Genomic DNA, 16,717 nt, shown 5'->3' on the forward strand with positions numbered 1-16,717 from the left:
TATATATATACATATATATATATATATATTATTTTTTATTATTTTTTTAAATTAATACACTTTGTGTGTGCTTTTGGTCAGAGAAAGCTGTGATTATAATACACAAAATACAAAGTGTTTTGTGTATTATATTTTAAGTAAATGATTTTTAAATAAATAATAGAATTTATAAAGCAATAACTAATTGCGCATGAATTTAAACAGAAAACTCTTATGAGTAGAATGATATTGTCGCTACATTGAAAACACTGAGTATTGTATACCAGGGCGCACCACCTCTTCTCATACATTCTGAAAGGAAATTGTTCGTGAAAGGCCGTGTAAAGCTCTGTTTGATGATTGTTTGGATTGATTTACCTGTAGAGTAGATGCAGCTGAGTCGCTGGTCTCGGTCAGTCCTGTGCTCCTCGGTAAACTGGATACGACATATCTCGCTCCCTTTGGCACAGGCTGTCTGACCACCAGCTTTCCTTTCCTGGTCTCTGCTAGAAATAAACTGTACCAGTAGGCATCGTTGGAGACCAGAGTGGAATCCGCGATGGTCGAGTTCCTCTCGCTGATCACACTGTTCCTGCACGGAGGAGCCGCTTTGCTGGGCTTCGTTTTCTGACACTTCAGCACGATGGTGACAAATATAGTGATGAGTAAAAGAAATGAAACCGAGCCCAGTCCGATCACCAGATACAGGTTTAAATCGGAGAAGATGTCATATCCCAAAGGCACCTCAGTCATGTCAGCATAGGTTTTAAGGGCGGTCTCCACCGTGGACAGTTTGATGGTGACTGTAGCAGAGAGCGCGGGCTCTCCGTTGTCCTTGGCGATCACAACCAGCTGCTGGTGGCGCGAGTCTCTGTAACTGAACATTCTCATGGTCCGGATCTCTCCGTTATATTGATCCAAGCTGAATAATGTCGCGTCAGTGTTGTGGAGAAACTGGTACGTGATTCGAGAGTTGTGCACTGAATCAGAGTCTATGGCGATGACTTTGGATATCAGAGTCCCTTTATCGGTGGATCTCGGGATCTTTTCCTCCACCACCGAGCCGTGCGCGCGCCATGGAGACACTATAAGCGGCGTGTTGTCGTTCTGATCCATGATAATAATGTGAACGGTCACGTTACTGCTGAGGGGAGGAACGCCAGAGTCTCTGGCCTCGATGTGGAAAAGGAACTCCTTCTCTATCTCATAGTCAAACGTCTTTAGCGCGTAAAGATTGCCGTTCTCTGGGTTAATGGAGAACAGCATAGACATGGAGGTGTTCACTATTTCTTTCTCTATGATAAAATAGACTAGATACTGATTTTCATGGAGATCTGGGTCTATAGCAGTTAAAGAGCTCAGTAAAGCTCCAGGCGCGTTATTCTCCATAACAGGTATCGTGTAGAATGTCTGTGGGAACTGGGGAATATTGTCGTTAACGTCCAGCAGCTCTAAAGTTATAGTTTCATTGTCAGATAACGGCGGGTTGCCCCTGTCAGTCACGGTAATAGTGATGTCATATTCTGGAACCTTTTCACGGTCTAACGGTTCTGAAACTAATAATTCATAATAATTACCAGACGATTCTTTGAGCGCAAAAGGTAAATCATCAGAAATATGTATATCTACCTGTCCATTTTTTCCTGAGTCTTTATCACTCACACTAACAACTGCAATTACAGTATTTACAGCTATATCCTCTTTCACTGGACTTGAGAATGATTTTATAGAAATTTCAGGATGATTGTCATTCATATCTGTGATTAAAATCTTAACTTTAGACTTTCCAGAGAGACTATTAGCTCCTTTATCTGTTGCTATAATTTCCATATCATAGATCCGGAAATCCTCATAATTAATCATCTCTTTTATTCTGATTTCTCCATTGTCAGGATTCAGACTGAATGTCTGCTGCGTTTTCTCTGAAGTGTATAAACTATATGAATAAAGTATATCTGAATTTGAGCCTTCATCTTTATCTGTCGCGTTTAATTTCAGGACAAGGCTTCCAATTGGTGCGTTTTCTGTTAGATTTATAGTATAACTGTCTTTATCGAATTGAGGGGCGTTGTCATTGGTGTCCAGAACGCGCACAATAATGCTAGCAGTGCCAGAGCGCGCGGGGACTCCTCCATCCACAGCAGTGAGTATCAGATTATGAACTGTTTGCTCCTCACGGTCCAAAGCTTTCGTCAAAATTAAATCGGCAAATTTCGATCCATCTCTTCCTGTCTGTATTTCGATGCTGAAATGAGTACTATCAGTTAAGTAATAGGACTTCACGGAATTGCTTCCGATATCTGGATCGAAAGCATTGTTCAAAGAAAACCTCTCCCCAGCTGAAGTAGACTCTGATATATCCAAGTGCATTGTGTCTCTCCTAAAATGTGGTGCATTATCATTGATATCAGTTATTTCTATTTCGATATTAAACATTCGAATTGGGTTTTCTATTGTAGCATCTAGCTTCAGAAAGCAGGTTAATTTGGAATTGCAGAGATGTTCTCTGTCTATCTTCTGTACGACATACAGCTCTCCGGTTTCTTTGTTAATGTCAAGATATTTTTTAGATGCGATCGTGTCCAAACGCATCTTCCGTCTATTTAACGTTTTAACATCCAACCCGAGATCAGCTGCCAAATTTGCAACCACGGATCCTTCCTCCATTTCCTCAGGAATAGAATAGTGAGTTACCGTAGACACAGGCTTTAAGGATTCGGAGAGAAGAAGACACATCCAAACGTACCTTAAAATCTGGTTCGGAGCTCTCACAAAGGAATCCATAGTTTGTGAGCTCGGTGTAGACCTACTATTCCCGGTTCGAAACGTAACCTGTCTTTAAAACTGACGTAGCACTGTAAAGTAAATAGAAAGAACGAAGCATTCAACCTTAAATGAAAGAACGGATTGTATAGCGAACGATGGCTGCAGCGTTGTCTGCACAATAAACAGTCATGGCGACGATGACTGTTATATATTATAGCCAGATATGTTTTAAAGGTGAACAGCGACTCTCTGCGCACAAAAGAGAGGGGTGCACATTAATGCGCACAGGAACAAATTTTATCCATGAAGAAAGAATAATCTGTATTTTAAAAGTGTTTTTTAAATGAACTGAGCATTACTTTAAAAATAAAATACGTTTTAAAAACTCGATCACTGCTCACTGTTTTTTTTCCCTGTAAAAGCAACATTTAAAGATAATCACAGCTCCAAATGTTTAATTAAAAATATGTGTTTAAAATGAGAAACAATAAGAAAGGGCAACAATAAGAAAGGGTTAAATAATATGACAATTAACTGAAGAAGAAAAATATATCGGAGCCTACCTGTAGAGTAGAAGCAGCTGAGTCGCTGGTCTCGGTCAGTCCTGTGCTCCTCGGTAAACTGGACACGACATATCTCGCTCCCTTTGGCACAGGCTGTCTGACCACCAGCTTTCCTTTCCTGGTCTCTGCTAGAAATAAACTGTACCAGTAGGCATCGTTGGAGACCAGAGTGGAATCCGCGATGGTCGAGTTCCTCTCGCTGATCACACTGTTCCTGCACGGAGGAGCCGCTTTGCTGGGCTTCGTTTTCTGACACTTCAGCACGATGGTGACCAATATAGTGATGAGTAAAAGAAATGAAACCGAGCCCAGTCCGATCACCAGATACAGGTTTAAATCGGAGAAGATGTCATATCCCAAAGGCACCTCAGTCATGTCAGCATAGGTTTTAAGGGCGGTCTCCACCGTGGACAGTTTGATGGTGATTGTAGCAGAGAGCGCGGGCTCTCCGTTGTCCTTGGCGATCACAACCAGCTGCTGGTGGCGCGAGTCTCTGTAACTGAACATTCTCATGGTCCGGATCTCTCCGTTATATTGATCCAAGCTGAATAATGTTGCGTCAGTGTTGTGGAGAAACTGGTACGCGATTCGAGAGTTGTGCACTGAATCAGAGTCTATGGCGATGACTTTTGCTATCAGAGTTCCTTTATCGGTGGATCTCGGGATCTTTTCCTCCACCACCGAGCCGTGCGCGCGCCATGGAGACACTATAAGCGGCGTGTTGTCGTTCTGATCCATGATAATAATGTGAACGGTCACGTTACTGCTGAGCGGAGGAACGCCAGAGTCTCTGGCCTCGATGTGGAAAAGAAACTCCTTCTCTATCTCATAGTCAAACGTCTTTAGCGCGTAAAGATTGCCGTTCTCTGGGTTAATGGAGAACAGCATGGACATGGAGGTGTTCACTATTTCCTTCTCTATGATAAAGTATACTAGATACTGATTTTCATGGAGATCTGGGTCTATAGCAGTTAAAGAGCTCAGTAAAGCTCCAGGCGCGTTATTCTCCATAACAGGTATCGTGTAGAATGTCTGTGGGAACTGAGGAACATTGTCGTTAACGTCCAGCAGCTCTAAAGTTATAGTTTCATTGTCAGATAACGGCGGGTTGCCCCTGTCAGTCACGGTAATAGTGATGTCATATTCTGGAACCTTCTCACGGTCTAACGGTTCCGAAACTAATAATTCATAATAATTATCAGACGTTTCTTTGAGTGCAAAAGGTAAATCATCAGAAATATGAATATCTACCTGTCCATTTTCTCCTGAGTCTTTATCACTCACACTAACAACTGCAATTACAGTATTTACAGCTATATCCTCTTTCACTGGACTTGAGAATGATTTTATGGAAATTTCAGGATGATTGTCATTCATATCTGTGATTACAATTTTTACTTTACACTTTCCATTGAGACTATTAGATCCTTTATCTGTTGCTATAATTTCCATATCATAGACTCTAAAATCCTCATAATTAACTATTTCTTTTACTCTAATTTCTCCATTGTCAGGATTTAGACTGAATGTCTGTTGAGTTTTCTCTGAAGTATACAAACTATAAGAGTAAACTAAATCTGAATTTGAGCCCTCGTCTTTATCTGTCGCATTTACTCTGACTACAAGGCTTCCAATAGGTGAGTTTTCTGTTAGATTTATTGTATAACTGTTTTTATCGAACTGAGGGGCGTTGTCATTAGTGTCCAGAACGCGCACAATAATACTAGCAGTGCCAGAGCGCGCGGGAACTCCTCCATCCACAGCAGTGAGTATCAGATTATGTATGGCCTGTTCTTCTCTATCCAAAGCTTTCTTAAGAATCAAATCAGTGAATTTTGATCCATCACGCCCGGTCTGAATCTCGATTGAAAAATGATCGCTTTCACTGAGATAATATGTTTTAATCGAATTAACACCGATATCAGGATCAACTGCATTATTTAAGGAGAATCTTTCTCCCACAGGCGTTGACTCCGAAATGTCCAAATGCATTGTGTCCCTTCTAAAATGTGGAGCATTGTCGTTAATATCAATAATTTCCAACTCAATATTAAACATTCTCACAGGGTTTTCGATCGTGGCATCCAGTTTAAGAACACACGCTCCTGCTGCCTTAGTTGTGCATATGTGCTCGCGGTCGATTCTGTCCACAATAAACAGCTCCCCCGTTTCTTTGTTAATATCCAGATATTTTTTATTTGCGATAGTGTCGAGACGAATCTTGCGTCTACTTAATGTTTCAACATCTAATCCCAGATCAGTTGCAAAATTAGCCACTATAGAGCCCACGTCCAATTCTTCAGGTATAGAATAATGAGAGACAGAAGATGATGAATTCAGCACAGAGATTAAAATGATGGCGAACACGTACCTTTTCAATGGTTTGCTTTTCATTCGTGATTCCATTTTTTTTTCTCTCTCGATTTATATTCCAATGAAACCAAAAACCAATAGTATTGCGGTTACAAATATACCATTTTGATTATCAGGAAGTAGAATAAGCCGTTTTGCGGTGTTCATGAAAGAAAAGAGCATACAGTCTTCAGCCAACAAAGCAAATACGTCACCAGCACTGGCTGTGATGAAAGATAAACAAAGAGGAGTAGTTTTCATGGAGAACAGCGACGCTGTGCGCATTGGTTTCCGTGGTACATGGAAGAATTTTAGTACTAAAACATATATAAAATAAAATCTGTGTCATAAGAAGCCAAACGACTATAGATTTTTAAATTTTGTAAAGGCAAATGTACAAATAGATGCAAGACAGCAACAACAACCAGTATGTCAGTTAGACTTTAAACCTGTACCGTGCAAAGTGAATACAGCGCATACTACAAAAACCTTTAAAAAGTAAGACTTAGTTTTTTACCTGTAGAGTAGATGCAGCTGAGTCGCTGGTCTCGGTCAGTCCTGTGCTTCTCGGTAAACTGGACACGACATATCTCGCTCCCTTTGGCACAGGCTGTCTGACCACCAGCTTTCCTTTCCTGGTCTCTGCTAGAAATAAACTGTACCAGTATGCATCATTGGAGACCAGAGTGGAATCCGCGATGGTCGAGTTCCTCTCGCTGATCACACTGTTCCTGCACGGAGGAGCCGCTTTGCTGGGCTTCGTTTTCTGACACTTCAGCACGATGGTGACCAATATAGTGATGAGTAAAAGAAATGAAACCGAGCCCAGTCCGATCACCAGATACAGGTTTAAATCGGAGAAGATGTCATATCCCAAAGGCACATCAGTCATGTCAGCATAGGTTTTTAAGGCCGTCTCCACCGTGGACAGTTTGATGGTGACTGTAGCAGAGAGCGCGGGCTCTCCGTTGTCCTTGGCGATCACAACCAGCTGCTGGTGGCGCGAGTCTCTGTAACTGAACATTCTCATGGTCCGGATCTCTCCATTATATTGATCCAAGCTGAATAATGTTGCGTCAGTGTTGTGGAGAAACTGGTACGCGATTCGAGAGTTGTGCACTGAATCAGAGTCTATGGCGATGACTTTGGCTATCAGAGTCCCTTTATCAGTGGATCTCGGGATCTTTTCCTCCACCACCGAGCCGTGCGCGCGCCATGGAGACACTATAAGCGGCGTGTTGTCGTTCTGATCCATGATAATAATGTGAACGGTCACGTTACTGCTGAGAGGAGGAACGCCAGAGTCTCTGGCCTCGATGTGGAAAAGAAACTCCTTCTCTATCTCATAGTCAAACGTCTTTAGCGCGTAAAGATTACCGTTCTCTGGGTTAATGGAGAACAGCATGGACATGGAGGTGTTCACTATTTCCTTCTCTATGATAAAGTATACTAGATACTGATTTTCATGGAGATCTGGGTCTATAGCAGTTAAAGAGCTCAGTAAAGCTCCAGGCGCGTTATTTTCCATAACAGGTATCGTGTAGAATGTCTGTGGGAACTGAGGAACATTGTCGTTAACGTCCAGCAGCTCTAAAGTTTATAGTTCATTGTCAGATAACGGCGGGTTGCCCCTGTCAGTCACAGTAATAGTGATGTCATATTCTGGAACCTTTTCACGGTCTAACGTTTCCGAAACTAATAATTCATAATAATTATCAGACGATTCTTTGAGCGCAAAAGGTAAATCATCAGAAATATGAATATCTACCTGTCCATTTTCTCCTGAGTCTTTATCACTCACACTAACAACTGCAATTAATGTATGTACAGGTACATCCTCTTTAACAGGGCCAGAAAATGATTTGATGGAAATTTCAGGATGATTATCGTTCATGTCTGTGATTAAAATAGCCAGTTTACATTTTCCAGAGAGACTAATAGATCCTTTATCAGTTGCTATTATCTCCATATCATAGATCTTGAAATCTTCATAATTAATCATCTCTTTAACTCGAATTTCACCTGTTTCTGAATTCAAATTGAACGTCTCTTGCGTTTTCTCGGATGTATATAAACTGAATGTGTACGTTATTTCGGAATTTGACCCTTCATCCAAATCTGTTGCATTTAATTTAACAACAAGGCTTCCTACTGGAAAATTTTCACTTAAATGCACAGTATAGCTGTCTTTATCGAACTGTGGGGCGTTGTCATTAGTGTCTAGCACTTGGACAATAATATTAGCTGTCCCAGAGCGCGAAGGCACTCCGCCATCTACAGCAGTCAGTATCAGATTATGGACTGCTTGTTCTTCGCGATCTAATGCTTTTTTCAGTACCAAATCAGCTAGCTTAGAACCATCTCGACCGGACTGTATTTCGATAGTAAAATGATCACTTTCGCTAAGATAGTAAGTCTTAATAGAATTAGATCCAATGTCTGAGTCCACTGCATTGTTCAGTGAGAAACGCTCGCCGGCTGGTGTCGATTCAGAAATGTCTAAATGCATGACATCTCGTCGAAAGTGGGGTGCATTGTCGTTGATATCTAATATTTCTAATTCGATATTAAACATCCTAATTGGATGTTCGATTGTAGCGTCGAGCTTAAGAAAACAAGAATTTGTAGTTTTGGATGGGCAGAGATATTCTCGGTCAATCCTTTCGACAATAAAGAGCTCTCCTGTTTCTTTATTTACATCCAGATATTTTTTATTTGCTAACACATCTAGGCGCATCTTGCGTTTCGTCAGACTCTGTATATCCAAACCAAGATCAGTGGCTATATTTGCAACAACAGATCCTACCTCCATTTCCTCTGGAATAGAGTAGTGAGTAACGCAAAATGCTGGGTTTAATAAGTCAAAAATAATCAGGAAAAATAAAACGTACCTTCTCCATTTCTGTGCGTTCATACACGGTTCCATTTTTTAGTTTAAGATACAAGTCCAATATAATCCAAACAAGCAATGGAAACTGACAATAAAATACGCAGAGGAACAAAGAGACTTGCAAAGAGAGGATCACTCTACCAGCTGTAGACTGTGACGTTACATTATGGTGACCAATAAGTAATTTCCATCGTGTGTATTGCTAGACAACAGCGACACTTTGTGCATGATCTTAAAACATCACATTTAATATAGAGCCAGCTCATCTGAATTAGATTATAACAAAGAGCTGTTTATAACAAAATACTGACCATATTATTCGTGGGAATTAAATATGATGAACATTATAAATGTGATTTGTCACCTTGACTTAAAAAGCATATACAAACAAAATAGTATGAAAATGAGATTTTCATTAATAGTTTTACTACAGTTTAATAGTTTTTCTTACCTGTAGAGTAGATGCAGCTGAGTCGCTGGTCTCGGTCAGTCCTGTGCTCCTCGGTAAACTGGACACGACATATCTCGCTCCCTTTGGCACAGGCTGTCTGACCACCAGCTTTCCTTTCCTGGTCTCTGCTAGAAATAAACTGTACCAGTAGGCATCGTTGGAGACCAGAGTGGAATCCGCGATGGTCGAGTTCCTCTCGCTGATCACACTGTTCCTGCACGGAGGAGCCGCTTTGCTGGGCTTCGTTTTCTGACACTTCAGCACGATGGTGACCAATATAGTGATGAGTAAAAGAAATGAAACCGAGCCCAGTCCGATCACCAGATACAGGTTTAAATCGGAGAAGATGTCATATCCCAAAGGCACCTCAGTCATGTCAGCATAGGTTTTAAGGGCGGTCTCCACCGTGGACAGTTTGATGGTGACTGTAGCAGAGAGCGCGGGCTCTCCGTTGTCCTTGGCGATCACAACCAGCTGCTGGTGGCGCGAGTCTCTGTAACTGAACATTCTCATGGTCCGGATCTCTCCATTATATTGATCCAAGCTGAATAATGTCGCGTCAGTGTTGTGGAGAAACTGGTATGCGATTCGAGAGTTGTGCACTGAATCAGAGTCTATGGCGATGACTTTGGTTATCAGAGTCCCTTTATCGGTGGATCTCGGGATCTTTTCCTCCACCACCGAGCCGTGCGCGCGCCATGGAGATACTATAAGCGGCGTGTTGTCGTTCTGATCCATAATAATAATGTGAACGGTCACGTTACTGCTGAGAGGAGGAACGCCAGAGTCTCTGGCCTCGATGTGGAAAAGAAACTCCTTCTCTATCTCATAGTCAAACGTCTTTAGCGCGTAAAGATTACCGTTCTCTGGGTTAATGGAGAACAGCATGGACATGGAGGTGTTCACTATTTCTTTCTCTATGATAAAATAGACTAGATACTGATTTTCATGGAGATCTGGGTCTATAGCGGTTAAAGAGCTCAGTAAAGCTCCAGGCGCGTTATTTTCCATAACAGGTATCGTGTAGAATGTCTGCGGGAACTGCGGTGCGTTATCATTGACATCTAGCAAGTGGACTGTTATAGTTTCATTATCAGATAAGGGAGGATTCCCTTTATCCGTCACAACCAATATGATCTCATATTCTGGGACAATTTCACGATCTAACGGTTCTGACACCAGTAACTCATAGAGGTAGTCAGAAGTTTGGTTTAAAAGAAATGGTAAGGCTTTGTTCATTGTCAGATTTACCTTACCGTTATCTCCCGTGTCTCTGTCACTGACACCCACCAGAGCTATAACAGAGCCAACTGGGATGTTTTCCTCTACGGTATTCTTAAGAGATTTTATGGTGATCTCGGGATAGTTATCGTTCATATCCTTAACATACACAGTAACTCTGCACTGACCTGAGAGTGGAACGGGGCCATTGTCTTTAGCCTCAAGAAACATCTCAAATATTTTCATTTCTTCATAATCAATGGTACCCTTAACTGCAATTTCGCCAGTTTTTGAATTCAGCGAGAACATCTCCTGCGTTTTCTCAGAAGTATAAAGCGTAAATGAGTATGTAAGGTCAGCGTTTGGGCCTTCATCAGCATCAGTAGCCTCTAATTTAATAACAACAGTACCGGCTGGAGAATTTTCGCTCATATTCAGAGAATAAACTGCCTGATCAAACTGAGGGGCGTTGTCATTTGTATCTTGAACGCGCACAATAATACTTGCTGTGCCAGAGCGCGCAGGGACTCCGCCATCGATTGCAGTGAGTATCAGATTATGAACAGCCTTCTCTTCCCTGTCTAAAGCCTTCATGAGAACCAAATCGACATATTTTGTACCGTCACTACCAGAATGTATATCAACGGTGAAATGTTCACTTTCACTTAATTTATAGGTCTTGACTGTATTGGCACCAACGTCTGGGTCAAAGGCATTGGGCAAAGATAATCTTTCCCCCGGTGTTGCGGACTCTGAGATATCCAATTCAATTCTATCTCGCCGGAAATGGGGAGCATTATCGTTAATGTCTATGATGCCCAATTCAATATTGAAAATACGCAATGGGCTTTCAATTATTAGGTCTAATTTTAAAAAGCACGTCATAGTTTTCGTGTTACAAAGAGATTCCCTGTCCATTTTCTCAACAATAAATAGCTCGCCAGTTCTTTTATTAATATCAAGATATTTGTTGTTATGGAAAATATCAAGTTTTACCTCTCGTTGTGCTAGTCCACTAACATCCAGCCCTAAATCAGCGGCTAGATTTGCAACAACGGAGCCGCGCTCCATCTCCTCCGGTATGGAATATCGCGTGACAGACAAAGCCGTTTCCCATTTTGCCCAAAGTACAAAGAAAAACGGAACCCACCGTTCATCTGGCTTCATCATCAATTCCAGCAGAAGACACAAAATCACTCAGAAAGGATCAGTCAGATGGAGTTACTAGTCGTGTTGCTCCTTAAAATATTCCTGTAATGATTTAAAAATGCTCCTGCTGAAAAAGAAGCTGTTCTCAGGACCACCAGGCTTCTGGCATATCACAGCTTCCTTTTAAATGAAGCGTGTGTCATTTACTGGCCAACAGCGACGCGCTGAGACAGAGTCAAGAACTGTATATGTACTGGATTAAAGTAATAGAAGACATGCTCTTGCAAATCGTTTTATAGATTTAATATTGTTCATCATCGAAAATTATCTAAGCCATTTGTCTGTATAAAACGTAGATCAGTGAACTTTCCTGTCTCTCTCCCTCTGTGTGTGCGTGCATGTGTGTAGCCTGTGTGGTTCTCCTTATTCTCCCTTTCTCTATTTCATTATGGTGACACTGCATAAAATGTTAGGAGATGCTTTGCATAATTGGCATTAGTTATTAGTATTATTATTATTATTAGTGCTGCCAAACGATTAATCGCGATAAATCGCATCCAAAATATTTTTTGTTGACGTGTGTATACTGTGTACATTAATTGAGTCATTCCACAAAACCAGTACGATTTGGAATTACACATTTTTAGATTTTTTACCAAAAATGATTAATTTTCTGAACACCCCACATCATTAATCACATATTTAACTTCCTGAAAAACATATTTTCCCACCTCAGGCATCAAATCCCTATTATTATTGGTCATTATTTTAAGATATGGGCACTATTAATCCTCAACCCCGTTATGGACACTATGGGAGCTCTCTGAATATGATCATAAAATGTATTTGTAATGAAATCAACATTTTCCAGATGTTCCTCACACTAATTCAGTATTTGCACATATAAAGGTAACATAAAATCTCACACTTTTGCTATACTAAAGCCTGAAATTTAATTTTTTTGTGACAGCAACCTCATCATTTTTGATCAAAGAAGTGGGTTAACTTCATAATTTGAGTTTTCTTATGATTGCTCTGAACATTTCAGACTGAGTTCAACAAACATTACATTACTTTTTCATGAACTTAAAAAAAAATAATAAAAATAGATGTGTGACGGTGTTGAGACTAGGGTAACAGGGTTGAAGATGGTAACGGGGTTGAAGAGACAAATACAGCTTAACATATAAATTGATGTTTTTTACTCAAATTCACTGTAAGATTTTCTAAGATTTTCTATAAACACTGTATTTCATTATGTGACCAAGAAAGACAACAGATATAAATTGCAATTGAACTGAGTTTTATCAAATACAGGTTATACGTTTGTTTGAAATCTTTGCTCAATTTACCTCTTTAAACATGGAAAACATGAAGCACAATGTTCTGGGTTTTCCACCAACATACAAACCCCTGTACATATCCTGAAAGTATTAGCGCTTCACTTTTTTCCATTTTTTACAACCAAATGGATTGAATTATTTTCCACAAAACTCATACCCCAACTGAGGTTGAAAGCTAATTTATTAAAAATAAAAAATGAAAAAAATTACATAAGTATTCACATCCTTTACCATGACACTCAAAACTGAGGTCAGGTGCATCCTATTTCCGCTGATCATCCTTGAGATGTTTCTACAACTTGACTGGAGTCCACCTGTGGTAAACTGAGTTGATTGGACATGATTTAGAAAGGCAAACACCTGTCTATATAAGTGCATGTCAGAGCACAAACCAAGCCATGAAGTCCAAGGAAAACTTTCTGCAGCATTGAAGGCTCACAGAAGCATGCAGTCTCTGTTACCCTCAATGGAAGAAGTTTGAAACAACCAGGACTCTTCCTAGAGCTTGCCTCCTGGCCAAACTGAGCAGCTGATGGAGAAGGACCTTGGTTAGACTAGTGACCAAGAACCTGATCATCCTCTACCTCCATGATCATACATGGAGATAGGAGAAACCTACAGAAGGGCAATCATCACTGCAACACTCCACCGATCTGGGCTTTATAACAATGTGGCAAGACTCAACCCTCTCCTCAGTGAAGATACATGAAAACACACTTGGCATTTGCAAAAAAAGCACCTAAAGAACCCTCAGACTACCTAAGGCAAGATTTTCTGGTCTGGTAAACCTCAATTTCAAGCATCATGTTTGAAGGAAACCAGCTCTACTCATCACCTGCAAAGTACCATCCCAAAAGAAAAGTGTGCTGGAAACAGCCTCATGCTGTGGGGCTATTTTTCAGCAACAGGGACTGAGGGACTTGTCAGAGCACAAAAAAAGCTCAGTGCACAAAAATATTGAGATAGCATTAATGAATTGATTGAGATAGCATTAATGATAATGATTCAGACTGGGCATAAGGTTCACCCTCTAACAGGACAACAACCCTAAGCACACAGCCAAGATAACAAAGGAGTGGCTATGGGACAACTCTGTGAATGTCCTAAAGTGGCCCAGCCAGAGCCCAGACTTGAACCCAACTGAACAACTCTGGAGATCTGAAAACTGATGCACCGACACTCCCCATCCAACCTGATGGAGCTTGAGGGGTCTTGCAAAGGAGAATGTGAGAAACTGTCCAAAAATAGATGTGCCAAGTTTGTAGCAACATACTCAAAAATAATTGAGGCTGTAATTGCTGCCAGTGCTTCAACAAAGTATTGAGCAAAGGCTGTGAATACTTATGTACATGTGATTTTATTTTATTTTTATTTTTTTTTATAAATTTGCAAAGATTTCACACAAACTTTGTTCACATCGTCATTATGGGGTATTGTTTGTAGAAATTACTGAACACTGAGATGTGAAAATCTAGGCAGAACACACATGCACACAAACACATAGCTTTGACATGGACATTACTCCATTCAACATATGCATGTGGTATATTATATTAATCAAATATAATAATTCATTTAAATTACTGGATAACTTCAGAACCAAAGTGTTAAAAACACAATCCCATCACAATCTCACAACCCCATTATTATCAAATAAATAACAGGGTTGAGATTTTTTGCTCAAAACGGCCCCTGCCCTAAATGTAGTGAATACCAAGAGAGCACATGGTATCCATGATATTAAGAAATCATGTATATTGTTAAAATAACAAAGATCATTTTCACAAGTAATCGTTTTCTTCTTTATTTGATGTAACAGGGTTGAGTCTTTAAGCTTGACAATCACAATATTAATAATGTTATAGTTATAAAAGTAGGTGGTAACTTGCCTATGTCTGCTCACAGTGTTGTTCAGAAGAGTTATATGGTGTCACTTCCTATTAATGATATCACATAAGGATCAGTTCATTATTTTTATGGGAGGAGAATGATTTGTTCAACGGGGTTGAGGGGTTACTGAGGTACGGAACTAAATAATATGATTTTATTGAATAATCATGAATTTACTTAAAAAAAAAAACAAAAAAAACATTACCAACAAAAAAGTACAGATAGATATTTATGAGAATAGCAAATTGTATGGACTTTTTTTCTAATTGTATTATTCATATCGCAAGTACACTTTCATAGAAGGACATGACAGACATGACAAAATAGGTGGTGTCCACTGAAAAAAAAATAAAAAATAATAATAATAATAATTTCTAAAATATAGATAAAATGTTTGTCATGTTTTTATACCATATTAAAGGAGACATTTCAATTAATACAAAAAGATTTTAAAAATAGATTTTGGTGACCCAATAAAATACACTTAAAAAGGTCAGATGGACTCAAATCTTACCGGTTTCGTGGAATGACTCAATTTATGTATATATAAATGCAAACACATGCATGTATTTAAGAAAAATATGTTATGTTTACATATTAATTATATTTATATATAATATAAAATCTAAGAATATAAATATATAAATGTATATACATGTAACTATTTTCAAAATATATACTGCATGTGTGTGTTATATACATAATAAATACAAAAACTTTTTTTTGCTTGCATTAACCGTGTTTAATCATTTGTCAGCACTAATTGTTATTATTATTATTTTACTTTTTGTCAGGGATGCTACAGAATAACAGTTACATCATATTTCATACAACAAAGGCTCAGCGCAGACTAGTAGATGATTTTACATAGTTCTTTACAGCATTTTTTGACTTGCCTCTCTCTCTGTGAGCTGTGGCTGTTTCAACACATCCTCTTTTCTCTTTCTTCTAGGACTGGATGCCAGATGAATTCATGCACCCTTGAAGATTTGAAGATGTTTGGACCAGAAATCTGAATTGGGAATTAAATTGTTGTAATAATACATTTTTCTTTGGCACTTCTGTTTCCCTCTGCAAATAGACATTAATAATAATAATAATATTTGTAATTATAATTTTAATATAATAATAATAATAATAATAATAATAATAATAATAATAATGTCACTGTAACTTGTCATTGCAACTGAATTCAAAGTGAGTCCTCTAACAGTAATTACTCTAAAATAAACGTTTTGCTTAAGCTCTGTCTAATCATTCATGATAAGTATGCACTGAAAGACTGAAATCTTGTAAATAAAATGTTCCAGCAACTGTAATTTCTGTAATGTTGCATCTGCACTGCTTCTTAAACTTGTTGACATGTGATGCAGGCGACCTCTAGTGGTGTTTTATAAGACTGATTTCCTAAAATGCAGCTAACAAAAGCAACACTTAGCTTATTTATATTTTATATGAAAGGTTATTTTTTTTTTTTTTAAGTGTGTGTTTGTTTTTGATTTTGTTTTTGTGTTTTGTGTTGTCTTTTTTTTTTGTACGTCAGACATTAAAATATAATAAAATCAGGTAACATCAAGGGCAACAGTCACTCTAAACTACCCCCTTGCCACATTCCACCTCTGAAGAGTACATCAACAAGTTGACATTCAACGTGAAAGTCATCATATTTTTGTGGTTTTCAAGTCATTTTTAATTATATTAAATATGAAATAGTGTTTAATTTTTTCTAATAATGTATATGATCATGTATTTCCTGATCATATTTGGATCATTTGTTGAGATGTTTAAATGTGAATATTAAGATCCTGGTGAATGTAAATGGATAGAGGTAACAACTCATTATTTTATTTGTTCATTTAATTGTTTTTAACTGTTTTTACCTTGTTACCAAAGCAGATGCACAGCAGACATACTGTTCTGAGATGAGAGAAAATAGAACATTTGTGTTCCAATGATATATCAAAATACTTAATCTTGAAAAAAGCTTTATAAACAATAACATACTGTTTGTTGTGTTTGTTTTAATACAGTAATAGAATGATTCAATGTATTAGATAAAGTAGTTATAATCTCTGTATTAGTAATAAAAGTAGGTTTTCGTCACCACCATCAG

General features: G+C 38.8%; 4 protein-coding genes across 4 annotated transcripts; all 4 read right to left on the reverse strand.

Moving 5' to 3' along the window:
* Window positions 1-52: 52 nt before the first annotated feature.
* Window positions 53-2,763, reverse strand: LOC122139598 (protocadherin alpha-C2-like). Its single transcript, XM_042737907.1, has one exon. The coding sequence runs from the start codon at window positions 2,761-2,763 to the stop codon at window positions 283-285; it is 2,481 nt and encodes an 826-aa protein (XP_042593841.1). The 3' UTR covers window positions 53-282.
* Window positions 2,707-6,013, reverse strand: LOC122139597 (protocadherin beta-16-like). Its single transcript, XM_042737906.1, has 2 exons — window positions 3,309-6,013; window positions 2,707-2,834 (listed from the first exon to the last, which is right to left on the reverse strand). Exons 1-2 carry the CDS (start codon window positions 5,712-5,714, stop codon window positions 2,748-2,750), a joined length of 2,493 nt encoding a protein of 830 aa, XP_042593840.1. The 5' UTR covers window positions 5,715-6,013; the 3' UTR covers window positions 2,707-2,747.
* Window positions 6,014-6,150: 137 nt separating this feature from the next.
* LOC122139600 (protocadherin beta-16) lies at window positions 6,151-8,726 on the reverse strand. Its single transcript, XM_042737909.1, is given in 1 exon segment — window positions 6,151-8,726. A coding segment is annotated over 1 exon segment (2,421 nt). The 5' UTR covers window positions 8,587-8,726; the 3' UTR covers window positions 6,151-6,165.
* A 184-nt stretch (window positions 8,727-8,910) lies between these two features.
* On the reverse strand, window positions 8,911-11,107 carry pcdhb (protocadherin b). The gene is made up of 2 exons (XM_042737717.1): window positions 9,002-11,107; window positions 8,911-8,919 (listed from the first exon to the last, which is right to left on the reverse strand). The coding sequence occupies exons 1-2, from the start codon at window positions 11,105-11,107 to the stop codon at window positions 8,911-8,913; spliced, it is 2,115 nt and encodes a 704-aa protein (XP_042593651.1).
* Between the last annotated feature and the right edge of the window lie 5,610 nt (window positions 11,108-16,717).

Source organism: Cyprinus carpio, chromosome B14, assembly GCF_018340385.1.
Source record: "Cyprinus carpio isolate SPL01 chromosome B14, ASM1834038v1, whole genome shotgun sequence".
NCBI lineage: Eukaryota > Metazoa > Chordata > Actinopteri > Cypriniformes > Cyprinidae > Cyprinus > Cyprinus carpio.

Bases quoted from the DNA above. Each gene is read 5' to 3' on its own strand.
- LOC122139598 (XM_042737907.1), bottom strand. From the start codon at position 2,763: ATGGATTCCTTTGTGAGAGCTCCGAACCAGATTTTAAGGTACGTTTGG.
- LOC122139597 (XM_042737906.1), bottom strand. From the start codon at position 5,714: ATGGAATCACGAATGAAAAGCAAACCATTGAAAAGGTACGTGTTCGCC. The intron at 2,835-3,308 runs GTAGGCTCCGAT...TTTACTTTACAG, and splicing joins CAGCTGCTTCTACTCTACAG to TGCTACGTCAGTTTTAAAGA.
- pcdhb (XM_042737717.1), bottom strand. From the start codon at position 11,107: ATGACGTGCTTTTTAAAATTAGACCTAATAATTGAAAGCCCATTGCGT.